The sequence below is a fragment of the Simochromis diagramma genome, unplaced genomic scaffold, assembly GCF_900408965.1.
Source record: "Simochromis diagramma unplaced genomic scaffold, fSimDia1.1 OVJJ01000381.1, whole genome shotgun sequence".
NCBI classification, from domain to species: Eukaryota; Metazoa; Chordata; class Actinopteri; order Cichliformes; family Cichlidae; genus Simochromis; species Simochromis diagramma.
In genome coordinates this window covers 164112-191998 of record NW_024386737.1, presented here as the reverse complement: position 1 = coordinate 191998, position 27887 = coordinate 164112, and the positions used below count along the sequence as shown (strand labels likewise).

The window sequence follows — 27887 nt, the reverse complement described above, 5'->3', positions numbered from 1 at the left end:
TAAAGTGACAGTGGTTGCATCCCAGTTTAATGGCAGATTCACTTTTGCAGGTGGATCACCAACATTTACATCATAACGTACATAAATGTCCCAAAAAAAAAGAACGACAAAAAGAAAAACAGTTATTTTCCTTTTCAGCCTAAGAAAAAGTTGAATGTTGAGTGTGTAACAGTCCAAAGGTCCTCTTGGCATGTTTTAGTCCCATTTACAAAGACATCTGTAGTCATTGCAAAGAAAAGAAAATGTAATTACAACAATAATACTTAGATTTAAGTAAATACAAAGCTGGTAATAAATAGTAAAAGGAGCAAAGTGTGAACTGGCTTTTTTTGAGTTTCACATACAGACAAGTCAATGCAGGGATCTCCAAAATAATTTTAAGGACAACACAAAAAAAATTATATCTAGAAGGGAAAAAAAAAAAATCTGAAAATAAGAGGTTATAGTATTTTTTCCCTGCATGCTTGTATTTCTAAAAGGCGAATGCAGTTCAGTGCCGTTTATCCTTGGTCCCAATGTAAGTGCATGAAACCTGAACCTGAAGGCATGTAAGAGTTTGCTCCTCTGACCTGCTGTAAGCCTCTATCCCTGCAGTTATGTATTTATGGGGTTGGATTTAAGAGGGGCAACATGCACTCAATCACTTTATACAAACCATATATGCACCTTTTATCAAAACAGTACAGCAAATACAAAATTTATTGCATTTTATCGACAGCAGACAAAGAAGATGCACATTCTTTGCTAAAACTGTTGGAAATGTACTTGGAGAGCTAGTAAGAGGGCTGTGTTTTAAATGCAGTCTAAGATGTAGAAGGCTTGAGTGTTTTTCTTTTTTATCCTGTCAAAAAGTGGAAAACGACTCAAAGAATTAAATAAATCTGATTTTCAAAGACGTGTTGTCCTATGGAGCCTTTTCCCCAACCTCAAAACAAAAACCATGGCATAACTGAAATGCATTTTCTCTCAGTGGCACTGAGCGTTGTCCCAAACACTGTTTTATAAACCAAAAACACTGGCTCTGAAGGTAGGTGGACTCACTTTTCAGTCAAACCATCCATAAATACTTTTCCCAAGTTTTTCAGATATTAGAGAGCTCTGATCATCAGCTCTATTAAAGGTGATGACAAAATTGTGTTTATTCACAGGCTGTCTGTGTGTGGTCGCTGCTGTTATCTCTGTTGCTCTCCAGACTGGGGGCTGTCCGCGCTGCTGTAAGGGGACAGAGAGGAAGCTACTGGCCCTGAAGCTTTTGCATCATCCCCTTCCTCCTTCTCAACCTCCATTTCCACCTCACCTTCTCCTCCCACATCTCCTCCTTCTGTTCTGAACACCTCCACTGATCCTCTCCCGTCCTCGCTTGACTCCTCAGACGGGGAGAGAGCCTCTTCCCCTCCTCTGCCCTCGATTGTGCAGACGCCTCCCTCACTGGGACTGGAGCTCTCCCTGTCATCCTCCCCAGCGGTAGGCTCTCTGGCCTGGCTGTGGTGCTTAACGTTGTAGCGCTGGTTCTGGAAGAACTTGATGATTGTGTGTTTGGGCAGGTCTAGCTGGGCTGACAGGGTGTGGATCGCTTCCTGGTCCGGGTACAGTCCCACATCGCCAATGAAGCTCTGAAGGATTCCCAGGGCCTCCAGAGAAATCCTTGTCCGTGACCGGGCCTTCTTTGTTCCTCCACCTCCGAGGCCAGGGCTCACCCCGCGCTGAGGCCCATCTTCTGAGCTTTGCAGCGCTGGCGGGGGGATGGGCTGGGGTTCATCATGAATTGGGGATGGAGCCATTAGCGGTGGCAGGGGCTGCCTGTGGAGGGTCTGTTTAGAAAATAAAAAAGGTTGAGTCACAACATTTAGAAGATTTGTGTCGCCTAATCTGCAATAGGCGAGAATAAAATAGAAAAAAAACAAAGACAATGGATCCGTCTCACCTTATTTAACAGAAATGTTTGCCTTTTCTTGATTTTCCATATCAGTTCATTTAAAACTATGCCAAAAATGTACATTTAAAAAGCCGATTCAAGGGCAGCTCACCTCGGTCTGAGGCAGCTTAACACAAAGTTGACACTGTATGAAGTTAATAAGTGGCCCTTGAGTCATGATTTCTTTAATTTACTGTTAAATGTTATCACTTTTTAAAACTTCCTCGGTGTCCTGTACATATGAACAAATAAGACTCAAATCCTAACAAATGATATGTTATGTGGAGTAACTGTTCTCAAAATAAAAGGCAACATCACGTACATGCTGTAAACACATTTAATGAAAATGTATTTAGATTTTGCCAGTAATTGATATGTAGCTTGCAAAGAAGAGTAAAAAAAGTATGTAATATACATTTGTTTTTGTCTTCTTGCTATACACAGTGAAATCAAGCTAAAAACAGGAACAAGATAAATTAACATATGTATGTGTGTTTTCATACATGAGTGAACTGAACAAGTGACACAGACTTCACAAAAACTGCCCGTTTGTCGGGTTTTTGCTAGCAGTTTTGCTGTAGATTTTAATAACTTTCTTAATAACTTTTTTAAGACAGCTGCATCACATGTGCATTTCCTGCATTAGAAACTCAGTAGGATGTGACTGAAAGCAGTTAAAAAGGACATTTGATTATATTTTTGTTTTGCTTTGTGTCACTGAAGATGTTAGATGTGAAAGACAGGAGAAAAATATTTCAGCACTTAAAACACTTTCATCATTCCCTTTAGACATGTTTCTTATATGTAAAGCTACAAATATACTGCCTTTTGATGATTTGTGTAGGGGGCATATTTTCTTTGCCATCCATGCTGAAAAAGGTTGCACGTATTTGTCCATAAATAACTAAATCTCTTAAACTCTCAAGCTTTGAAACATCAAAATCTATTACACACTACGGTTTGCTCTGTCGCAGTCTATTTGAAGATTACTCATTCTGTGTTCTCACACTCCTCATCGCCACGGGAGTAAGCGAACTGTTCGGCTCGTATTTCAGCTCGTGCCCCTCTGCAGACTCAAAGAAAATGTACTACAAGCGGAAGTGTGATCAACTGGCTTCCATCACCCGCCAACATGCACGCTAAACTCCCAAATTCATCACACAAACAAGCACGCTACTAGAGCTTATTAACAGGGTGGGGAGGCCTGCACACCCAAACACAGGAATCCAACACCATAAATCTGTGGTCCATCAAAATTAAAGGACCTAAATAAAGATAATGGCAATTCCTTTTTCTCTGCTTCAATAATTACAGGCTATGTTCTGAATAATATTGAGGTTAGGGCTAGACTGGAGAGCATTTTGGTTTTTGGGAGAGGGTGGGATGGAGGAGTGTTTAGCAGGAAATGTGTGGGCTGGTCATTTACCACTTCTATTTTCAATGACTTATGGGACACAAACATGACAAAGAGGAGGGCTGCTAAGAGGAGCAGGTGGTGGGATCAGACAGACGGAGGAGACAGAGGAAACTTTTTGACACAGCACAGCAAACGCTCATGCTGCTTTTCCCATTTTCTCACTCGTAAAAACACTTTGATTTGTGTCTTTTCTTACACATGGCTGCGCTGTGGTTGCGAGTGGCTGACTATTTTTAAATATCAGATTTTCACGCGTTTCTTTTGCTCCTCGGATTTTTAACCACATTTACCACTTCAGTGAAACACAAAACAAACTTTCCGATTCATCCTAGCGGTGCCAAACTCCGACCACTGACTGCATGTTTGTTACCTGCGGCTCCGAGATGTGCAGGACGGTGTGCAGCCTGTCGCTGTGCTGCTGTCTCGACTCTTCTTCATACACCTGATCTCGGTCGACTTGTGACAACGCCAGGAACCTCCTGATGGTACACAGGTTCTCCCACAATGTGCGGTTCTCAGGGCTTGGGCTCTCTTTCCATCTTAGCAGCTCACATAGCCAACCCTGAAGGAAGAAGAGAGGTTAGCTGTGTCTTTACTATCAAACAAATTAATGCAGCGCCCACTTGTTTGCAGGTGTAACTCAAAAGGAAAGCATTAAAACTACTCTAGCCTCGTGTACTGAGCATTTTCCAGACTGAGATCTGGAGGGTTTACCAAGGAATACTGGTGGTGGTGGACACCTGATTAAAGGGTGTTTACAGCAATTACAATGAAAGAAAAATAATTACTAACACGCTTCAGCAATTTGCAAAATCAATGGTGAAATAAATAAAGAATCTTTTAAATGTAACCACCTACACAAAAATGCTAAAAAGTAAGTGAACTACTTGAATTACAATGCAAATAAAACCCCAAACAAACTTTATCTAGAGGAGCTTAGTTAAAGCTAGTTTACAACTTTCCAAAACTGAAGGCAGGTAGGTTTAATGATTTCCCTGTGAAGAAAATGCTGTTATGGCATGTAGGTGACTAATATGACATTTTAGGGCTACACACCAGGTGACTGTAACATTCGTTCTCATTTAGGAAGCAAAATGATTTCAGTCGCAAAGTGTCTGTACTTATATCCACCATACCTGAACCAAAGCATAACGTATACATATCTATAAACCACTGTAGACACATATACACTGAATATATACTGCCAAGTCCTTATGTATATACAGTAAGCATCTATCCATCCCTTCTTTATCCCATAATTTATCCCAGCATGTTTGCGCTTTTTCATCATTGTACATATAAATATAAACGTACTATATAAGCTGCTTTTTCCCCTATTGTTTGTTCTGTCACATACACTGAGACCCTGCATGTGCACATACTTGGTGAATAAAGCAGAGTCACTTTTTCTTCAATTTTACACATTTATTTATATTATTTTATACATGTGCGAACACGAGTGAATCAAAGTTTGTCCCAAAGAGTCGAAGGAAAAACCAGAAGGAAAGTCTGATATGAGTGGGGCCTGCAAATGAGTGCACGCATGTGTGTGTGTGAAGATTGCATTATCTCTGCTAGGCTGACCCAGGATCTGCCACCAGCTGTTGTTTATACACAGCCTTCAGCCTGGAAATTAATGGTAATAATGTGATCATCCCTCCATCATCTTGTCTGTCTTCTCCTCCATCTTGCATCCTTCTGTTCGTCCTGTGTTCTCATCCTTTAGCGTTTCAGATTTAGTTTTTAAGCATCTCTCAGCGAGTCTCGCACACCCAAACACACCAACTCGGTATTCATAATAAATGTAGTCTGTTGTCAGAAGATATTTAAACTGGTTTTAAAACCATAGCGTCCTCCCTCTCCCTCCCTCCTCCCCCGTCTCCCCCTTCAGAAGCAGACTATGCTTTGATCTCGCCCTCGATCGCCCGCATTGTTTATCTGAGGATGGAGTCATGATGGTATGCCACAAGTGGGTAATCAGATACCGCACACGCCCTCGCACAAACACACAGTCACACACGTCTACACTACACCCTCATCAGCTCCTTCAAACATTATCAACTCAGAAATTTTTACTCATGTTGAGACATTTTTATCTCAGGTTTGCACGTGTAACCCTCTATGTACATGCAAGTTTAGGCAGCCCACCTACAGCCCACACCCGTTCAGGCTAAGTTCACAGCAGCGGGCTGTGATTACAGGTTCAGATTTGAGTATAATTCGGTTGTGAAAATCAAAGAATCAAAACAACAAAAACAAGGACTGACCTGACTTTTATTAGCAGCCACCTTAGCGAACAGAGCCTGGGAGACCTTCGCCCTCTTCATCTCCTGCTGGATCTCCTCATAGATCCCTGATGTGATGTTTACCAGCGAGTCCAGCTTTATCTGCAGCTCCGGGCCGGGCATGCTGCATTTTGTCTACACAAGACCAAGAAACACAATCTGATGTCAATGAAAAATAAAGATATGCTGTAGTGAGTGAGATAAGCTAGACTATAAGAGTGTAAGATTTTTCAAGTTTTAGTTGAAAAGAAATCTGCTAGCGCTTTATTTCATGTGCAGAGCTCGTATTTAAATGTGTGCATGTACCTGTGCGTGTCTGTGTGTGTTGGCACTGGAGATGTGGTTGGTGGAGTGGTTGTGGTTAGTGCTGGTACTCCTCTCCCTCTCCTCCTGGTAGATCCGGTCTCGCTCGCTCTCAGGCAGGTTAAGGAAGTTTTGCATGGCTTTCAGGTTGACCAGCAGAGACTGAGAGGCAGAGCGAGGATCCTCCTCCTTACGGAGGATTTCTGACAGCAAGCCCTGCAGACGCACACATTTAAATAGTCATTCTTAGATTCTATGGAATGAAGTCTTTTATAATCGTCTCCACGTTTGCCTTAACTCCACGTTTACCTGTGTGCGGTTAAAGGCCACACGGGCAAACACGGCCTGGGAAACGCTGGCCCTCTTCAGCTCATTCCTGACCTGCTGGTAAATGTCGGAGGAGACTTCGGCCCCGGAGTTGAGGCTGGGCTCAGAAACAGCCCCGGAGATCTTGCAGCTCCGTGAGATAGGAGGATGGTTGAGGAACTGCTGGTTGACTCCCTGTGGGTGCTGGTGGGCAAGCAGGCGGCTAACAGCCAGCTGCTGGTTGATGAGGTGGGCCATCGCGAGCTGTTGACGTACAAGTTGAGGGGGGAGTTGGGGAGGCAGGAGCCCGCTGTGGCCCAGGAGAGGTGGAGCCTGTGGACGAAGTGGAGGACTGGGGTGATTCTGTCCACTAGGGTGAGGCAGGCCGTGAGGCTGGGTTGAGGTCTGAGTGTCCCCGAGGCCACTCTTAAGGGAATGAACTCCGGACCCACCCAAATGGGTGGGAGAGGGCAAGAGAGAGGGAGGACGATGGCTGAGGATGCTCAGGTCCAAATCCCGCTCCACTACGTCAACACACATATACAATATTGTGTTAATATATCTGGATTGAACATCCTGGTGTGGGGTTAAAGGTTAATATTTCTTAGACTGCTGGTATTCAGTTTGAAGTTTCAGACAAATCTCACACAGAAAACATGCAAAAACTCTGAGACGCTTCTTATTAGCGAGCATCATATGCAATGTAAGTGTCAGAAGTATTTAATTTTCATTCCACTAAAAACATATTAGACGATGGGCGTACCTTTTATATCCGACTTCTCCTGTGACGACCACATCTTTTCAATGTATTCACCTACAAAGAAAATGAAAGCGAGAGGACCAAGACTGTTAGCAGTTTCTTCAGAAATAACCTAGTTTCTGCATACATGATTACCCACGTAGTTCAATGATGCTTTACTTATAAAAACGATCTACACTGCATCCAGTCCATTAACGGTTACTTCATGTTTCTCATCCCACTCTGACATCAGACAGTGTGAGCAAAAGTTAAATGGCTCAGGTTTTATCCAAGCCTCAGCAGTGACAGTAGAGGAGCTTGTGAGAGATCCTACAGGGATCCTTCCAGGAGTTCTTACAGCAGCGGTTCTCAAATTAGGTCATGGCACCCCCAGAGGTCCAGGACCCGGAGTCAAGAATACCACAAAACTTTGCTCCAAGTCACAAAACTGCACTGTATCATTTCAAAGTGTGAACATCTCAACTATAATTCTAGTCTTCGGGGGACGATCTGATCACAACCTCGGCTGAAGTATGGTCTTATTTTCACTTACTGTCTCCATATTCACCAGATAAGATTATCAAATAAGTGAAGAATGTTTCCTCTGAACTCTTTTCTTTCTCTTCCCCTGGATTTTAACAGCCTCTCCACGTAAGTCTGCTTCTTGTTAGGCTTCCACTCCGGTTTGGCTGTGTGTCGCATTTTTGGTTATTAAGGGAATAAAAAGTTGCAGCAAGGTTTGGCAGGCATCAGATTTTTACCTTGTGTGTGTGTAATAAGTATTATTCCTGTGTTTTGTTGGTGTGTGTGTGTGTGTGTGTGTGTGTGTGTGTGTGTGTGTGTGTGTGTGTGTGTGTGTGTGTGTGTGTGTGTGTGTGTGTGTGTGAGTTGGGGGGGGGGGAGGTTACTGCTGTTTTCCATTAGGAGTTAAGAGCATTTAGTTTTGTCATGTGTATTAAGGGTGACATTAATGTGAACCATGTGTGACAGTTCCTTCCTACTGAGAGCTGTCACTGACAGACGTCTCATGCAGCAGATTAGACACACAGAGGCTGGCACACGTGCTCAGACACATACAGGGGGTGGACAGAAGAATGGAAAAGCTTCATTAGAAAGGATCACAAAACGAAGGCATTAAGGCAGGTGAGTCATATTAACTTGAGATGTGACTAGCAATAAGTGTCAGTTCCTTCTTTTTTAAAAAAAGTGTCTGACAGTTTTTACCTTCATGAGTTTTCAAAGCAGCAGAAAGCAAATAAAGTATAAACAGCCGAACAGCTGGTGGCTGAGGTTCAGGAGAGTTGTTCAAAAAACTGTAAAAGTTTTTAACAAGGCAGGAGGGGGACACTTAACCGGGAGGTTACCAAAAGCCACACACCTAGACTCAAAATATAATCACTACATTGCAGCAACACCTGGCAGTGAGGACCAGAACTGTACATACACACAAGGATCCGGCACTCAAAAAACCCATGTGTGGCCACATTTCTGCTCACTGCTGCGTAAAAAATATCATTTTAGTCACCAGCTTTCCTTTAAAAAAAAAAAAAACCAAACAAAAAGATTGCAAGATGACCTCATTATCGTGTTCGTCATTTTTACTTGTTGTGGCAGGAAAAGCATGTGTGGAATCAACCCGGGAAAACAAACATCAGCTATTCTGATTTAACCTCTGGGGGAAACACCTTCATACTCACACCTAAAACCTGCTCTAATGTTAATGGTCAACAAAACTCTCCTGTTATTTGGGTTTCTATTAAATTCTATCGTGTTTTATTAAATATATAGACTGTTACAATAACCAAAGCTCATATTAAAGATGGCTACATTTTCAAATAACGCAACCAATAAATGCAGAGATAGTTCCTATAAGGTACAGGTGTAGTTTCCACTTTTGAAAATATCCTTATTTATATTTTTATTAAAGATAATTAAGGATATTTTCAACTCTGAGAGTCGAGGAACAAAAACAGAATTAACCGTTAAAGTTTAAATGACATGAAACTATGTCTGTTTCAGTCCGTTAACAACATCATTAGTTACATTTCTTTGAGACAAAAGTGTTCACTGTGGAAAATTACCACCCAGAGATTTTCACATCGTACAAAGTGGTTCCCTGACAAACTGTTATAATATTGATCCGATAGCCAAAGACTCACGTAATGAGCTTCTTTACCACGGAGCAGGAAAAACACTAAGGTGACCTTTTTAAAAATCACATCAGCCTTTATCTTGTCTTAAACATTGCTCCACTTTAAAACAACAGCGTTAGTAAAACCAGGGGAATCAGTTGGTAAATCATAAAGCCAATTTACAACCGTAATGTCATTATTCATTTTTAAAAAGAATAATTAGGGACAAATTCATTCCTGCTTCAAACTGTAGCATTTCAGCCAGGGCCTTAGAAAGCATTCAGTTGTCATAATCTAAGTGAGGGCACACAAGCTGCAGCTAATTAACTACATTGTGGTCCCATTAGACTTTGCATGCTGTTGTCTCTGACAGCCAACAAATATATGCAACATTGTTCCATAATCAGAAAAATACTGACGAGTCTCCCACTGAGCACCTTCACTTTAGCACTTTAGGGCAGGAATATCTGTGCCCAGCTTGAGGCTAGTTTGCAGATATAGCTTGCTTAACAATGAAAGAAAGAAAAAAAGGAAACTGACTGCCTTAATTACACTCAGTTACCTGATAATGTGAGTAAGGCTTCAGAGTTACCTTTGATGCGTTTGTATCTCTTGTACCAGCGCCCAAACTCCTGGCACTTGGAGGTGGAGACGTTGGCATAGTAGGAACTGTTGACGATTGCTGAGATCATACTCTGACACAGAGACAATTTGACAAAATACATTAGTCATTCATGGGGTTAGCCAAAATTTTTGAACCATTAAGCAACAGCTTTGTCTTTCAGACTGATTAAAAATCTCAAGTCTCCGCAAATGACCAACAACTGGCCACTTATACCGAGCAAGAGATGCAAAAACGCCAGCAAAAGCTCAACATGGGAAACGCTGAGGATTAAAAGTCACATGAGTCAAGCTGCAAATGCACACCACCCACACACTTCCCCTAATCACTAATTACATCATGACTAAGTCTTATGTATAAATCACAAGTCGAAATGACACACTCTCGACTCTAATGACTGCAGGGTGTGTGTGAGCAGGATAATTGAGGTGTGCGTGTTTGCATCCTTTCCCATGGGATGGTACCAATATTTGTGTGTGTGTGTGTGTGTGTGTGTGTGTGTGTGTGTGTGTGTGCGCGCGACTCAGATTACACATTGCACTAAGCGTGTGGTGAACTGATGATGAAACCATGTGCTTAGAGACAAATACATCTTGGCTATCAATAAGCGTGTGACAAAAACGGCAAAAAAAAAAAAAAAAAGGCAAAAGAAGGAATTTAAACTTTGTCCTTGTGTTCAGTTCATCACAACACATCATAAAGAAAATCTGAATATCAAGCAACCTGCAGAAACATCTAAATATGTCCTGCATGTGCTGATTATAGCTCACATTTGTGGCTTATGGGTGCTAAAACCTGAAGTATGAAGCATTTATTATCTGGGACTTAGCAAACTAATTCTTTTGAATGTTCCGTTTACACCATCTAATGTGAGTAATATGCAGTGACTGAATGGATTACCTAAAAATCATAAAAACATTCAGCTTATTCAGAGAAAGAGCGACTCGAGTCTGATTTGGACCCATGACGCAGTGAAACTCCTGCTGAGCTTGAACTCTGCCTGGACAGCGTTATGAAGCTGTTACCTGGGAGAGAGGACACTCCTTTGCCAGAGCGCTCTGGTTGGTCTCTCTAAGTAGCTCTTTGAGGGCGTTTCTCACGGTGGCGTGGGTCCACTGGTCTGATGGCAGCTCCTCCAGCCGGGCAAAGCTACATGGAAATGACAAAACTTTTCTGTTCACTCTTTCAAGAGCAGTGCTGATTACAGAAAGAAACAAACAGGAATCTGATGTAATCCAAGCATTTAGAAGACAAGACTAGTTTTGACCCTTGTTTTCTGCAGTCACTGGTTGTAAGAGGCTTTCCTCTTGCATTTTGCCCGTTCCAAAGTAATCTCTTATATAAATTATACCTGCTGCACATATATGATGAATAACGTAATTTATTAAAATGTATATAGTGCATTCTAATGCTTAGAATATGATTCTATTCTAGTGTATTTATTCTGTAACTCTTAAAAGTCGCCACTATAATGAATGGATGGGTAAAACTGTACTTTTGGGCTCCCAGTGAAACCAGAGCTGCTGGCCTGTGTGCACAGTGTATACATATGGTCATCTCCATATGTCCACCAAGCACACGCAGCAGATACACACACTGCAGTTCTGTTACTGCAAAGTGCCCCAAAACTCTGCAAAATGAAATTAGATGAACAAAATCAAGTCAGTTGGTGTGCCTGGTACTTATTTTGAGGGGATGCTTCACCATGGATGCAAGAAAAAAAACAAAAAAAAAAAAAAAAAAAAACAAAAAAAAAACCAAACACCTGGATTCCTATTTACAATCTGCAATACACAATGCTGACCTGTGCAGTAGGATCCGCAGTGTGACCATGTGGTAAACATCCAGCAGCATGTCCGCTACCGTGGCCTCCGGAGCATCCGTTAGGTAGTGGATGGGCATCGGCTTCCACCGGCCCACTTTAATGATCCCTGATGACACACACACAGACCAATCACTGTTTAAAAGTTACCATGTTAAACTGTTTTGTTCCCGTCAATATATTAAAAACAGCTCAATCTGTTTGTGCTTTTTGACCTGTTGGTTAAACTCGTGGTGAATCTTTGAGCATCATCATGATTTGAACATTCCCCTGGCCTTCATACGGCCGTGACTGGAAGTGCAAATCTAAACAGACCTAATCACATTAGGATCTTCTAAATCAAACACAGACCCTGTCTAGTCTTAGCCTGCCAGCCTCAGTTGTGTGTGTGTGTGTTGCATGAGGATGCTGGTGATAGGGGCAAAGAACAAAGTGTGTTCTCTTTGGCCTCCACAGTTGATTAATGAGAGGAGAAATGTAAAATCAGCTCAACATTAGGTCTGGAGCAGGCTGAGAATGGGCGCGCTGTTTTGATGTTCATGCTCCAAATAAACACTGAGGTCATTGCTCTCTTGTCTAACAGAATATCTTCTGATAACTGGCAGTTTTTACGTTTCCTAGATCTGCCACGTCTTTAAAATTATTGATACCTTCACATGTGGTCAACTACTCACTGAGATGCTACTTTAACCTTTTAAAACTCTCAATTGACGTGAATAAAGCTTAAATTACTGCTGACAGGCAGATGTTTGGGCTTTATCCTTGTACCAATCTGCAGTCTTCCCTAGAGCCCAAACAATACCTCATATCAGTGTATCTGTCTACATGTCAGGCGCAGAGTAAGATTTTGCACTACATATTTTGGAAGAGGGCTCGACTTCCTCCACACAGACCCAAAAACAAATCTTTTTTTTGTTGTTAGAGCAAAAGGATGTTTATCAGAGATTTAGCTTAAATATTAAACACAATTTTCTGTCATCTTTTCATATGACTCTGCAAGCTCTAAAAGATGAGTACTGGATTCTTGATGGACGTCACATCATACACTATTAAACATACCTGCATGCACACCAGTGCATTTCTCCCTGCATTTTTTCCGCACAGACACACATCAGAGTACTGTATCCAACAAAAATCACAACTTTGTAGGTGGGATAAGATTACGAATACAGACATTTTTTGACAATGCAACAACAAGATAACACAAAAATGGTAACTAACTGAAGATGACTAACAGACTGATGACCAAAAAGCAGCACACATGGAATAAAACAAAAGGCCGTTTTAGTCATTTTCATCTAATTATCAAGCAAGGAAAAGTTTTATGGAGAAAAAAAAAAAAATAGACACCTAAAGGAGCTACGTGTTCCACAAGGAGCAATTTGGGAGATTCAGAGGTACCGTAAAATTTTATTTTAAGCATTTTAAAAATAAGTGGGTACCGACATAATCTATGTTAAGTGCAGTTTCCTTCTTAAAATAAAGTTTGGGTTGTTTAAAGGGATCCACTAGTGGTTTAAACACCTTAAAAAATAGTCATTTTTCAGTTTGTAATATCAGTGAATGTTTCCAAAAACTTGACCTTAAGTTAAATTTAGTTAGACTATTTCTCAGCAGTGCACCTAAGCCCACGTTACAACCCGAGCCTTAACCATATATTCCAAATAAGAAATAGCTGCTTTTTAATTAGCCATAATGTGCAAGTTAATTAAAGAAAAAAAAAAGCCCTGCGCCATTCAGTGAAGAGTTTAAAAATACTCATCCAGTCAAAGTTATGCAAGATGCAATTCAATCGCAGAAGAGACTCTGTATAATTTTGGTCGTGACCACACTCGGGGGAAAAATGCATGACTCCAGCCAAAAATTATTTATTTGAAAAGAAAAGGCTTATTTCTCAGAACAAAACCTAGCTATTTGGGACAGGCGAGGGGGGTCGTAGGGCGTCGGCCACATGGTTAGAGTACCCTGTGTTTATGGGACACACCAGGAATTTCAAACTGCCCAGCTCTGTGAGAGTGAGTGTGTCTCTCTCTGTGTGTGAATGCAGTTGAACTGGATGCTGCTTGCTCTCCTGTTTTGATCTATGAATTTTGGTGCTGGTCTGGGGTTTTCAGACATAGATTTATTGTTCAGTTTAACCGCCACGCAGCCAGGTGGGTGTAGTGAATCACTGAAAATACTTTCTTGGTAAATACCGCTCCTGTGACTGTCCCTGAGTTTTGCGACATCAGTACTCACTGTACCGATGTGGAAAACCCCCACTCAGTAATATTTCATTCAGCTGCTGCTGGATTAATTACTCAAATAACTAACAGGGCGGTAATAATGAGTAAGGCATGAGGCTTCCCATCAGCGTGTAATAACAGAGAAGTTTACAAACGCATGTTTCTCACATCTGAAGAGGCTTCAAGTTATTCAACATCCGATCATGTTTTTTAATTTGTATTTAAAAGATCTGGCATGACTACAGTTTGGCTTTGTTTTCACTACTCTGCTGTCCGGGTGGCATTTAAGGGGAAGTTAAAGCCCTGAAGATGCTCACAGTAGATCCCCTCGTGTCTTGGATGTTCTTAGAGGAGCAGTAAGTCTTTCAGATTTAGAGGTGTCAGTTTTATGTGGATAAACTTTACTGATTTTAAATTGTAAGTCAGGGCTGCAGTTTGCCTGCTATTCGTTGTCATGTCATCTGTGAGATTTCTTAAATATAAATAGTGGCAAATTGCAAAAACTGTCACCTCAAGGTGTTTTATATCGTAAGGTAATGACCCTACAATAATAGAAAACAATAATAGCAAACCCCAACAACCTATGAGCAAGTACTTGGAGACAGTGAGAAGGAAGAAGCCTCCAGCAGAACCAGGCTGAGGGAGCAGCAGCCATGTGCAGTGATTGGTTGTGGGTGAGAGGAGACAGACAGAACAAAATAACTATGGATTAAATTTAGCTCCCTAAACTGACAGGTTTAGGGAAAGCAGGTTAAAGCAAGTTTAGGGAGAAATGTCTAAAGACATTTAGAAATGCATTTTATAAACCCAGGTATGATCTTAACCCTCTCAGGCTCAAATTAAACTTTTTGTTGCTAATGCACAACCAAGTCCTGCAGTGGTACTTCTGAGTAAAAAAAACTCATAAAGTATGTATGTGGGGTAATCAGGTTGTTAGTTTTTAACTGTTGCAAATCTGCAACGCCTGCCTTGAGAGGGTTAAATTTGAACACCTGTCTGCACCTCTGGATCACTTCTAGTGCAACTGCAACTTTTAGATTATTCCCGGGAAATGTCCCAGCCAGCTTGACTTTGAGGCTACGTCCACACGTACACGGGTATTTTTGAAAACTGAGATTTTCCGTTTTCGTTTTAAAAAATAATCCCGTCCACACGTAAACGCAGAAATGAAGTATAACGCTGCTAGGAGCATGCCAAAGCAGCAGGTGGCGCTAGATTCCTAACCGTGTAGAAATGTTGGCCAATCAGAAGTCTAGAAGCCTCGGTGGGAAATCGTAAACAAAGCTGGGGCATAGAAGCAGAACCGAGTCGTATGTGTGGAGGGACAGTAACTGTGTGTGTATATGTAAGCATTTAAACACTGCAGAGAGTAAAATTAACAGTAACAGTATTGTAGAAATTCATTTCACCGAAACAATAACGTGGCGCACAGTGTGACATCAAAAAAGGCGCACACCTTTGACGCTGCGTTTTCTCCGTTTTTCTCGTCCACACGTAAATGCAAAAACTGAGTTTTCGAAAATATCCACCTTTTGCAGGCGTTTTTAGAAATCTCTGTTTTCAGTGACCGTAAACGCTGTTTACGTTTGGACAAAAGGTGCAAGCGCATAGAAAAATCTGCGTTTTCAAAAATACCCGGGTACGTGTGGACGTTGCCTGAGATTGTGAATCAAGTTTTCTACTCCAACATCTTGACGGATCCGAGGGTGAACATTTGGTACAAACCACCTGAACTGTGACACACGAGACTATTTGCAGTACCCACCATATAATTTTTGGCTACACCAACATTATCTGTGCACACCACCTGTCCTGCTTTACAGATTTGGCTCTCAGTGACTTCATCCTTAATCCAACAAATGAAAATCTAGTTGACGAGTCACTGTTTCGAGGAGCTCCCGTACTCCTTGCAGACCAAGAAGCGGTCAGTATGGGACTTCCAGAGAAGACTAAAAATACTAGCAGTGTCAGGAGATGTGCCCAAATAGACAGGGCAACGAGCCAAATTTAAAAATCAGTTATGTTTCATTTTCAAGGACAGAGTTAAGTTTAAATGTCCTTCATAGTGAGTAACATCTGAATCATCTGAAAACCACATGAATTTACCTTTTCAGACCTACCCACACTCACTGCTTACCTCGTGCCTGCACAGCTGAGTTATGCGAGTATCCAAGAGCAACCAGTGCCGTCTCTACCAGCTGTGTGAACAGGACATCTTTACGAACCAACACAAACTCGGCGTGGCGGTCACTACGCCCCTCACAGTTGCCTGCCATTCCCATGTCTGCATGCTCCACCACACAGTAGACTGGGATCATCAAACCTGGTGCAACAAGACAGAGAGGGAGAAAGTTATAGCGCTAATGTGTAGCTCACCCACTTCCCAGGTCCTCTCATTTAACGGGAAATCGCAGGTCAGGCCTCACTAGCGTTTCACAGTGTTTCCCTCTACCCCACCTGTTAATGTGTTTTTATCTGAGCAGGGGAGAAGATTTCCATGATATGCACGACAAACAGAATATTACAAGATTCAGCACTTTACAGGTGAAAGGTAGAAAATAAATCTTTTCAGGATTTCCCATCCCGGGCCTTTCTGTTGCTGTGGGTCTAGCAGTTAAGGTGTGGGAGAGTTTACCCTTTTAGCAATTACTATCAAATGCTTGAGCACTCCCCTCTCCCACCCTCCCTCTTATCAATGAGGAGATATTCTTACTCTGTTAAATGGTGACAGAGAAAATGTCTTTTTTGCTGTAACACAATGTATCATTATAGTCAAGAAAACAGCTGTTACTCGTCTTATAAAAGGTCTACAATTATTTGTATAATACGTAGATAACAAAAATAATACATTTTCAAACATGTTAAGTCCTCCCTGTTGGGCTAAGGATATGTGGACATATTTAAGATTTAATGCTACATTACTGACTGGAAATTCATCCCAGGGAGTAAAACAAACTTGATGTTATAAATTACTTTCTCCAGGGATTCCTCCAGAAGTTGAAGCTCACAGCCACAGTTCAACAAATTTGTCTGCTCAGTATTTAGTGCGTCAGCGCTGCTGCACTATAGCAGCTCGGTGGTCTCATTGTGTTACACTGGGCAGCTGCCAGTGTCAGTATAAGTCAGTGCAAGATTGTACAACTGTATTTGTGTTTGAACCACATATTAAAAGCCACAAGGGTTAAGACTTGTTTCCAGAACCGCTATTAAACTGCTGCATGTAGCGCTCAGGAGCGATGCCACGACTCTAGCGGTGAAAACGATTCCTATGCATCAGTCTGAACTTGTTATCGGATAAGTGCTTAGAGATCCTCAAAGCACAGAACCACTCACACCCATCCAGTCCACTCGTCTGTCCCACAGGAGCTGCTAATTAACAAGTCATCAATCCTTCTCCCCCAGTGTGCGGACCAGTGACAGATCAGCCGGAGCCAAACCGCAGCAGCATCAGGCACGCTATCAGCCAATAACCAGACCGCTGAGTGGAAGGGTGGAGGGAGGTAACACAGCAGTGTGTGTGTGTGTGTGTGTTTGGGTGTGCGTGTATGTTCCGCTACAGTGTTTGTGTGATGATGCATGATGATGTTTTCAACTGCATGAGAGAATAATGGGCATCTATGACTGAGTGTTTTCTGTACCTTCTGCTCTGTAACACTATCCCTGAGCCGACGTTGCACAAACTCTCTATAAAGCTCTTTACAATGCGTTTCTTTTCCTGCCAGCGGGAGAAACTTGGGTTCAGTCTCTTTCTCAAAGCCATGCCCGCGATTGTGATGTGATTAGCAGACAACCTGCTTTGCCACCAGAGCCATGGCTGTGTCTTTTAGCCATTATATCCAATCATTACAGCATACGAATGAGCTAGAAAGTAGTATGCAGTGATAATTTTACTACATATATCCTCTTTGATTAAGGCTGGGACAGCCTCAGAACAAAGCAGTTTTTACACAGTAGCAAGCCTGCTGGATGTTCATATGCTCAGTACACTGATGCGGAGCGGAAAACACGCCGTAGACAAGATATCATAAAGATTTAGACTGACATACATTTTTAAACAACTTCCTGTCAAAGGCTTTCATGCCGAGCTCACCTTCAAAAATGGACTCATTCATTTGTCACCTGTCCAGTTGCATGAAGTAAAAAATAAATAAAAATAATTAAACATGTATGATCACTAACCAAGCAGCAATACCAAATATTCTGATTTGAGGTTAATAAAATTGATGTAAATACATTTATAATAATGAAATGAATAAAACTGGAAGTGAGCACTTAAGAGATTCTTTATCTTCCCTTTACACTGCTGAATTTAATTTAAGGATAAAAGTCATTTTAAATGAGGCAGTTGTGGCAGGACTGCTGGGTGTCTTTCATTGTCTGACCGTTTAGACCAAGTTGGCTCAAGTGTAGCATTTTACTGTGTGTTTATGGCATAGAGAGAATTTGGGGAGACTGATAGAACTTCCTTAGAGAATGCAATACAGAGTTGGAGCCACTAAATGTTTATTAACTCCTTTCACTGTCTGTTGACAGCTTTAAACACTAAAATGACTTTTATTAAAAATAAAAATGTACACCTTTATCGAGCTATCCTGTTAACAACGCACCTCCAAGTGGTCTCAGCGGTGTGCAGTTCTGTCGGGTTCGTGGGTTTGTTGGGCTGCCATTGACCTCCATACGGCTCAGCTTGCACTGAAGACCACCGCTGGAAGTGGGACTTTCCCCTTTCTCCCCCATCTCCTCTGGGCTGGCGCGGTCCTGACGGCTGGGGCTCTCCGCTTCCCCCCCTGCGTTTCCACGCTGCTCCATCCTCTTGCAAACTCCAGGAGGAACACACAGCATAGCCCGTGAAGCTGGCAACACACAAGAGCTTTGCTTTAGCACAATTGAATCTACAGCGATTAATAACTACAACATGAATTAGTCAGTAACAGCTCTACAGCAGTGAGGCCGAAATTAACAACCTAGAGATAAGAGACACATGGGTGGATTATGAAATACAACAAGTCTTTGTATGAACTCACCAGTCTGGAGTTAGGTTTAAAAAAAATACAACAGAAGCTACTTTTGGCTGAACCCTTATTCACCAACAGTCCCCACAGCAGGTAGTGCCACATGTTTGACTTTACTACACATCCTTCCTGACACAATCCCACAGGTATTTGTGCATCCTCCCAGGATCTAACCAGGGAGCTTTCATTTAGTAGGTGAATGCATAAACTACACCATGAGGAGGAAGAACCTCATCAAAAAACTGCAAATCACAGATCCTTGAAACAACGAGTCAGTAACAGTGATGTTACAGTAATTGTCCTCGACAGCTTCTCCTGAGAATTAGCCAAACTTTGCAGCCTTCAAAGAAAGTGGGCCAGCTTTCATTTTATTACACATTCAGGTGGTCCAGAGATCTACCATATGCAGAAATAGCTTGCACTGTCATCTTTTCCAGTGTTTTCTTCACGATGGAAAGAAAAACCCACAGCACTAAAATAAAAGAATCGTAAAAAACAAAAATAACACACGATATAGTTGATCTACAGCGTGCAGATCAACTATATCATCTTTCTTATTTTACCATTGTTGACAGTGTAGAGCCATTACAGACTGTTTCATCAACCACTCTGGCTTTGTTCCTTCCCTGCCCAGTCAATCCAGCTAACACATTTTTTTCTCTTATTTACACAGAAGTGAGGCAGGCACGACCACAACAGACTAAACACAGACCCGTTTATTATCCGCTGTTTAGGCTCACAGGAGTACACAACAGGTTATAATGAAAGACGTGAAGGTGCTTAAAGCACATATGAATACAGTGATAGTGCACACTGTATACTGTGGATGCAAATAAGCAGAACTGTACTTTATAAAAATAGTATGCTACGCAGTAGTAATTTTCAAATGCCTACATTTACTCTCTTCTTAACTTCAAATCGCTCGAGCCTCTTCTAAGCAACAACAAGAGCTTAAACTGCACACTGCTGCAGAACACATCACTATATGCTAATGAGGTCATCTTTTGCAATACTATGCGAATGTGCTTGACTTTTATTCCCGTCTTTTCAGTCTGCGTCTAAAAAACATCAAGATATTAAATAAATATTAAAATAAAAAGTCTGTTTTGCTTTCATTAATATGCTAAAATATGCAGCCGCTTTCTCCAATATACAGTCCGATTAGCTTATTTACCTGGAGTTCCTGTGGTGCGACTATGACGTTCCTGTCACTCTGCTACCGGAGAGGATAAAATTATAGCAAATAATATTCAAGATGAGATGCCTACTTTTGCTTCGAGGTAGACCCAGTATCAACTGTTATGCGCACGATTAAATAACACGGACAGCATGTGAGACAACATGACAGGGAAGGACACGATAGAGGAAACCAGGAGAGGACGGAGTACATCACAGCACACAGCATGAAATCACAAGACGTGACACTGTGCGACCTAAGGGGAGGTTACAATACTATATAGTGTTTTATAACTCTGAGTGACAAGACGAGGTGAAGTTAACACAACAAAGGAAGTAACTGCTGTTGCACTTTACACATTTTTGTACAGATTTAAAAGAATTTGCGCAAGCAAGCAAGTTAGATGAGTTTAACAACCGCAAGACATCAATGGGCTATCAATATACTCATGTACAACTTAGACTAAACGACAATTAACACACTTCCTGGCAATCACTTCAATAGACGGCACTGCAACTGGTCACATGAGATCATATCATAAGAAAGAAAGAAAGCGAAGAAGGCCCAAAGCAACACGATGATGTGACTGAAAGCACTTAAACTGCAAATCCGTCCTCATGGGTTCCTAATCTTGCACAAAGCATTCAAACAATTATTGCTGAGGCTCATTAAAAAAAAAAAAAAGTGTGTACACTCTAGATTTATGGCACATGGTAACAAACAACTGATTGTTAACAAAGAAGAATGAGAAACATCCTGTTTACACATATTTCTGTATACTATAAAAAGGTTTATCTGCACTGTTGTGCTGTCAGAAACAACAGTCCTCTTATATTCACATTTGCTGAAGCTTCATGAGAAATAAGCTGAGAACCTGAATCCAACTTGCGCCGTTAAATAGACTCGGCGCTGCTCAATTGTGCTCACAGCTTTGTATTTTTCCTCACGCTGTGTGGTTTTCAGTGGTATGGCCGTAAAGTCGGCAGTGACACGCGAGTCTGCGCCAAATGTGACACATTATTATAATAAAACTCACATGCAAAATTAATAGCTGCCATTAAAAGAGTTTGGCCAACACAAACGAGGAAAAAATAAATAAAAGAATCACAATGTATGGAGCACAATGAGGCCCCTCCACACTGGACCAGGAAACAGAAGACAAAGTCCTGAATGTTTCAACGGTCCTGTAAACGGATTCCTCGTCTTTGCATTTGCTGAACTTCACTTGGGCAGGCGTCTTAGATCTATTAACATCAGCATCTCATTTCTATTGTCTGATGCCTTCTAAGGCTTCAAGTAGTACAACTATGTCTCTCTGTTCACATCATGTGAAATGACACATGCAAGTGTTCCTCGAGTGTTTCGACATCAAAAACGGCCAAACTTTCAGCTCTCACACGGGACAGTTTAAGCTTGGTTTTCTCCTGCCTTTTGATTTGATTCGATGTAAATAAAAAAGAAATACTCTGGTTTTGTTTAATATACATCCTCTCACAGCATGTTAACACTCAGCTGTCTGGTTCAGCTCCATCAAAAGTTTATACGTGCTCGCATGTCTGCAAGCAGAAGCTGCAAACACTGAGCGCAATCAGTTATTCTGGTTCATGCTTGGAGTCTGCCTGTGTAGCTGGTATATTGTAATGTAGTTATTGTAGCGTAGTATCTGCACATTTGAGCTGAAGGTCACGCTGTCACACACACTCACAGACAGTATAACACTGTCGTCAATGTGACAACACTGGAATACATTTTACATACAGTTATTCACACACTCACTAAAACACACAACACTACAGGATCTAGTAGGAGCTTGCACAAATGACCCCAGTCCCCAGTGCAAGAACAAGCAGAAGCACCCTCCTCACACCTGGTCCTGGAAAGGACCAGCTATGCTCAGTGTTGAACTCAGGTTCTCATCGTGAACCCTGTGGAGAAAACCCAGACCGTGCTCTTTGCACCCGTGCTCTTTAGTGAGAATAGTCAAATGTCAGTCTAATAAACACAAAATAAAACCCTCACGCCTTAACTTCTCCGATCCAATTCTTCACAATCTTTATTTTTCCAGTACATCCAGTGTTACTCTACATTAGACCTTTTTTTTTTTTAATGAATTCTGATTTTATTGCATGTAAACTTAAAACAACAAAGTGCTCTCTCTCCCTCTCAATTTGAGTTTGGTCTGCTTTTAATAAGCACATTTTTTTAATATTTGGGGTAATGGATTATAATCAGCCCCTTTCCCTCGTTCACATTTTCTCCACTAACCAGAGCACATTTAAGTCATTAATGAGGAGACATAAAATGTGGGAAGAAAAAAGTAAATGGCTTTGAGGTTTGAAAAAAAATGTAATGTGGACATGGAGGCATCACGGCGAAGCACACAGGATGTGAAAGGAATCAGTTTAGATTTAAACACAATTTTTAAGACTTTTTTGAATAATGTTTTGGTTTGCTATGCTTTTAAAACACTGCTATCTGATCAGTGCTGGCAGGGAGTAAAGAAATATTCTCTATATGCTGAAAACTATGCTCTCACTGTTTATTAACTCACCAAAAAAGCATTTTTCAAACTAGTAACTTGATACGACGCCACCATTTGACCCTACGTCATCCTGCTCTGCTACATGTGCTGCCACACAGCGCTCACAGTACTGTGAGTTGTGTGAACACATTCTGCTGTGTATGAGGAACCAGAAGCTCATAGTGATAAACATCGGCCATCCTAGTCATCAAACACAGTTACTGCAATGAATTCAATTATAAAGTGTCAGAAAATAGAATAAAAAGATACCTAACATTTATTTTTCCTGCAGATTTATTTTCTCTTGATGAACCCTTTACTTCAGCTCGCATTGTGACCCATAGACCATAGTTTACACATTCGGGTTATGACTGGACTAATTTTTTCCTTCTATATTTTACACGTGTCAGAGTGTAAAATCGAGCAGTTCATCCAAAGAAAGCAAACCGCTTAACCTACCATGTATCCATATTGGATATAAGACCCTTGGAAAAATTGGCTCCATTGAACGTTGAGGCAAAAAAAGGAGGGGGACAGTTCCTAAATTCTTCATCGAATGCATATGTAAAAACAACTCTGGCCTCATGCTGTAATACCTGTTTGATTTTAAATGCAATGTGCCGGGATACAGATGTGTGTGGGTGCACGCCATGTGGCGAGGCCCAGCAATTTATTCAGTAAAGAATTGCTGTCAGTTGTTTAAAGATTCCTGGTGCAGGCCCAAAAAGACTCTTATTTTGAAGGTAAACTTTGATTATGGCCTATAAGTTTATAAGAAAAGCTCCATTTTAAATTTTACACCACATCAGTGTGGCTGAGAGGCCTTTATTGACTTAATCGATCACTTCTGTACATAAAGAAGACGGCATATTCCAGCCCCACTGTGACTACACATTCTTGAGCTCGCTGTATGATTATGCTGAACCACGTGAATATATTTTAAAGACAGGAACCGACTAGAGTCTCACATATTTCAGAGCTGTAACTGAAACAGCATTTTACTACTCTGATGCTTTAAATTCATATCAAAAACAGAGGGGGTAAGATGTAGTTAGCTTTTGTACACTGCTTTTTGGAGTAAAGTATCTTTTACTCACTCATACACACATTAAAACTACTTCAAGCAACACAGTCGGTGGGAGTACAGCTCAGAGACCACACACTCTCAGCACGCACTCTTTACTAGCGCACATGGAGGCCAAATGTACAGTCACACTCAGTAGCCTTCGACCGACAAATCATGTAGAAACACACGGAAAACCTCCAGCAGACTCTAATTTAGGGAGTGTGCGTAAAAGCAGAGCTTAAAGGGCCTTTAACTGCTTTTTAATGAATTAAACTGTGAATTCTAAGAGTAGGGGTACTGGATTGAAACCTGATGGCCCAGGAGATTAAAACCAAGCTGAGTTGTATTTAGCTGAAATGATTGGGGTCTGGTGACACCTAAATGTTTGTGGCGAGGGTCTTAACGACCTCAAGATGCTTTCGGGATCTATATTCTAAATATGTAGACAGACAAGAGTTAAAATCTGCATATCCAATAATCTCATCATGTAAACACACCGCTTCAATCAGAAGATGAACTCTTGACCAGAGTAGTGTAATAATGCTATAGATTCAACGTAATTCATTGCAAGCACATTTAATACCTATAGCATGTGAGCTGTACAGGACGACAACTTGTGATTGTCCCACCGAGATAAACTAAACTATGAGGATTATGCAACTATGGTTAATAGTTATTAGCAGCAAAACCACATTAAAAAGAAAGTTTACATCTCACCAGGAGCCTCTAACATGGCTCAAACATATAGTTTCCAATCGCTGCTTGCTCACTTAGAGAATAAGGAACAGATCATACTAAGGGATGTTGTTCTTGGAGAAAAAAAAAAGAGATGAGAAGCTTTTTTTAGAAAACCACACAGTGACTCTGTTCTGTAGAGGGGAAATGCTGGTCTGGAAGCTCTCAGTATTTGTATGTATCCCACTTAAATAAAAACCTCCTTTAAGTGGAAAATCATTTTCCCGTTAACACAAACTCCCTATTTAAAAAAAACAACAACAAAAACAACAACAAAAAACTTTTACTTTGCCTTTCTTCCTGTACAGTGAAATTTTCACACTGAGGGCATTTTAGCCAATTATTTCTTAAAGTCCACTATCTAACACTTATACTAGCGAATAAATATTATTATTAAATACTTTATAACACATTTCGTTCCCCACACGCCTTATGTTGCCATACTTAATATGACATATTTGCCTCTAAAAGCCTCCTGTCAGCTACTATAGCTTGTTTCAGCAGAACCCCTCCTCTCTTCTCTCAAAATCTCCTAAATAACAGCTATTTATGAATAATTATTAATAAATTTGCAGTATTTTAAATACTGGCTAACTCATCATTAATTCGGCATACATATCCACATTATTACTTACTCTACTGTCGTCTGAAGTTACAACTTACACCCAGAGGAACAGCAGCAGCTATTAGCAGCTCTGAAAAGAAGAAGAAAAAAGCAGGTTTTTCTCTGGCCCTGTTGTGGCAGGAGGGCAAACACAGCTGCAGCTAATAAAATTAGGCTAATAATGGCTCCGTTTGATTCAGGTGTGCTAAATGAACCACTACTGACAATATACGCCAGTGAACACCGACAGAAACGGCGCTATTGTTAACGCTCAGCGGCACAGTGAATCAAACGGTGCTGGAGTTATTAATTTTATTAGCTGCAGCTGTGTTTAACCAAAGGCGCCTACGTGAAAGAGGTCAGCTAAACAAAAGGATATTAAAATAATTGACGGCTTGCCAAAGTGAAGAGAGGAATATTCGTTTTTTAGAGAAAAGGCATGTTCATTTAAGTTTTTTTTTTTAATTCAAGAGAGGGCATCTTTTGCCTGTTGGCAAAGGCCTCCGGCTAATACACGTGTTAATTAAGTGGGGCTTTAATTAAGCTAACCCTTTGCATTGACAGTGAGGGAGTGTTTGTGGTGTGGTTTATTAGTTTTTACCATTTTAAAATAATATGGAGGTCATAAAAGAACTATTTTATACCAAGAATAGGCCACTTTGTTTAAATGAATCCATGTTCATTTCTTTCCAGCTTTTCTTAGAAATCACTGACAGTCACCCATCATCTGTATTTAATAGTGGTGGGAAAATGCAAAGCTGCTTCAAACTTCAAAGCACAGAAAACTGAAGGAAGAATTATTAGAAGTTAGTGGTCCCAAAACTATTCAAAAAGGAAGGATGTGTCCAGCTTACAGAGGGATAGATAGAGGGTTTGGAGGTGAACTTCCTTCACACAAGTGTTTAGCAGTTATTATGGCACCATAAAAATAAACGAGTGTTATAAATAAACTGTTTAAAAAATAGTAAGACGCATCATAGACATGTATTTACTATGCAAAGCAAATGTGCCAAAGAGAAGGGGTGGTATTGATACATGATAAGAGAAACAACAATTTTCCCAATGTGAGCCTAAAATAGAGAATCAAAAGCTAAAGCTGTTAAATAACTACATTAGGCTTAAAACTGTACTTTAAGTCTTCAGAATATTCCCCAAGTTAAAACCCATTAATATCTCCTTGTAACATGATTGTGAGGGATGTTAGTGTTTACTTTATTGTAATAACAATTGACAGTTTAAAGATAAACTACCATGACTTCTATCAGCCTGGCACCTGCTTACTTACATATAAATATGTGAGTTTGGTGCTATATTGTCCTCAAGCATGAGTCAAAACTGCCATAAAACTTCAGTCTGTAAGCTCTTTGGTTTTAATATGTCATTAATAATTTGTAACAACTGCTTAACTTTTGGTAACATCTAAAAGCATCATTTCAACTTCTACCCATTTAAGCTTGCCAAAGTTTTATGTCTGCTTACTCGAATATGAATAACTCACTTTTCAAGAAGTCACTGTGTGCGCTTGGGAATAAACTCCATCCATTGGTGAAAACAAGTGAATCCAGCCTGAGAGAATAGGAATTTTCCACCGCTTTCCCTTCCTGGCGACAAATGGCACGACAGTGGACCGAGCAAGGAGATCTAAAGACAAGGAGTGATGAGGACAGACTGCTGCTGGCGGGCTGAGTAAAGAGCAGTAAAATGACACATGCAAAGAGAGTGAGAGAGAGGGGAGAGTGCAGGAGGCAGGGAGGGAAAGAAAGGGGAGGGAGGAAGGTCTGGGAGGGAAACTCAGAGACAGAATGACATTAAATCAGAAAGAAAATACAGTAGTCACATTTATTACTGCCCCCAGATCACAGTTTTAGCCTCAATTAATGTAAAGCAAATACAAGTGCAAAGAAATGGACAAAGCTGTGCAGGTAAAATAAGCCACTTCTTTGTTCTCGAAAGCTGCAAACTAAAATGAATAATGTGATCATGTTAGTCATTAATTCATAATCCAGATGTGGCGATAGCAGAGAACAGGAGGACGGGGAGGAAAAAGTGGAAACAGGATGATGGCAGAAAAAGGTGATTAATGTCAGAAGTTCATCTTGGAAGCAATGTCAGAAATCGTGCGGCTCATAAATAGAAGTAGATGCGATGGAGATAGAGATCTATAAATGAAAGACACAGAGATGATTCCTTCATATATGATAGGCTTAAAAGTCCTGTCTTTGTCTTTATGTCTCTTTAACCCACAATTCTGTTCTTCTATACTACACAGAGTTTTCCATGCTTTGGTGTTAGATAGACGAGCAAAACGCTTCAGCGAAGCTTTAAAGAAATGGTCACATGATGCACTAAACTGATGGAAAGCTAGGCCTTTTTATGAAGCGGACAATTCAAAATTCAGCGGAGAATACTGGTGTCCAGCCGTCTTCCTGTGTTTTTCTCACAGTGTAAAAACAAGTCGTTTTCTTGAGTTTGTGGTCCCTGATTATAAAAACCCGGGACAGCTTCACGGGGAGCTTGCTGTACTCTGTGTGTAACATGGTAATGCTATTGGATTATAGCTCATTGTGTTTCCATTGTCTTTACAAGATGATAAATGGGGAATATTATCTCCCTTGCTTTTAAGGAAAGCAATAAAACCCTGGACTTTCCCCATTATTTATTTCACATATATACACCGTCCATCCACCAGTTATATGTTTGTTTGTGTGTGCGTCCAAATAGCAGGCCTGGGTTTTCCCAACAGTGTGGTCAGCATGTCTTGATTTATTCTAGATGGAAGAATAGTCACCTATCATTACCACTCAGCCCGTCTGCCTTCCTGTCGCACCTCCTCTGTGGTTTTGCTCTCTCTCTCTCCCTGTGTGCTGTGTGTGCTGTATGTGTGTGTATATGTGTGTGTATATATGTATGTGTATATGTGTGTGTATGTGCCCGCACTGACAACACTTGTCTGTCCTACATCATCTTAAGTATCTTTGACAGCTCACCACAGGTCACTCACCATGA

At 40.9% G+C, this 27887-nt stretch overlaps 1 protein-coding gene across 2 annotated transcripts; it reads right to left on the bottom strand.

The window, feature by feature from the left end:
* LOC120716928 (DNA-binding protein SATB2-like) lies at window positions 1-26583 on the bottom strand. Of its 2 annotated transcripts, XM_040004771.1 has the most exons (13): window positions 26380-26583; window positions 24913-24972; window positions 18374-18619; window positions 15904-16089; window positions 11524-11650; window positions 10745-10868; window positions 9690-9792; window positions 6990-7040; window positions 6230-6750; window positions 5924-6136; window positions 5600-5752; window positions 3703-3894; window positions 1-1811 (listed from the first exon to the last, which is right to left on the bottom strand). In XM_040004771.1, exons 3-13 carry the CDS (start codon window positions 18606-18608, stop codon window positions 1173-1175), a joined length of 2544 nt encoding a protein of 847 aa, XP_039860705.1. In that variant the 5' UTR covers window positions 18609-18619; window positions 24913-24972; window positions 26380-26583; the 3' UTR covers window positions 1-1172. The 2 variants fall into 2 exon arrangements, with proteins under 2 accessions (XP_039860705.1, XP_039860620.1); XM_040004686.1 differs by lacking the exon at window positions 24913-24972.
* Window positions 26584-27887: the final 1304 nt, after the last annotated feature.

Coding starts and splice junctions, on each gene's coding strand:
- LOC120716928 (XM_040004771.1), bottom strand. CDS start 18,608: ATGCTGTGTGTTCCTCCTGGAGTTTGCAAGAGGATGGAGCAGCGTGGA. Junction 16,090..18,373: donor ACCGCTGAGACCACTTGGAG/GTGCGTTGTTAA, acceptor TTGTTGCACCAG/GTTTGATGATCCCAGTCTAC. Junction 6,137..6,229: donor TGGCCTTTAACCGCACACAG/GTAAACGTGGAG, acceptor GTGCGTCTGCAG/GGCTTGCTGTCAGAAATCCT.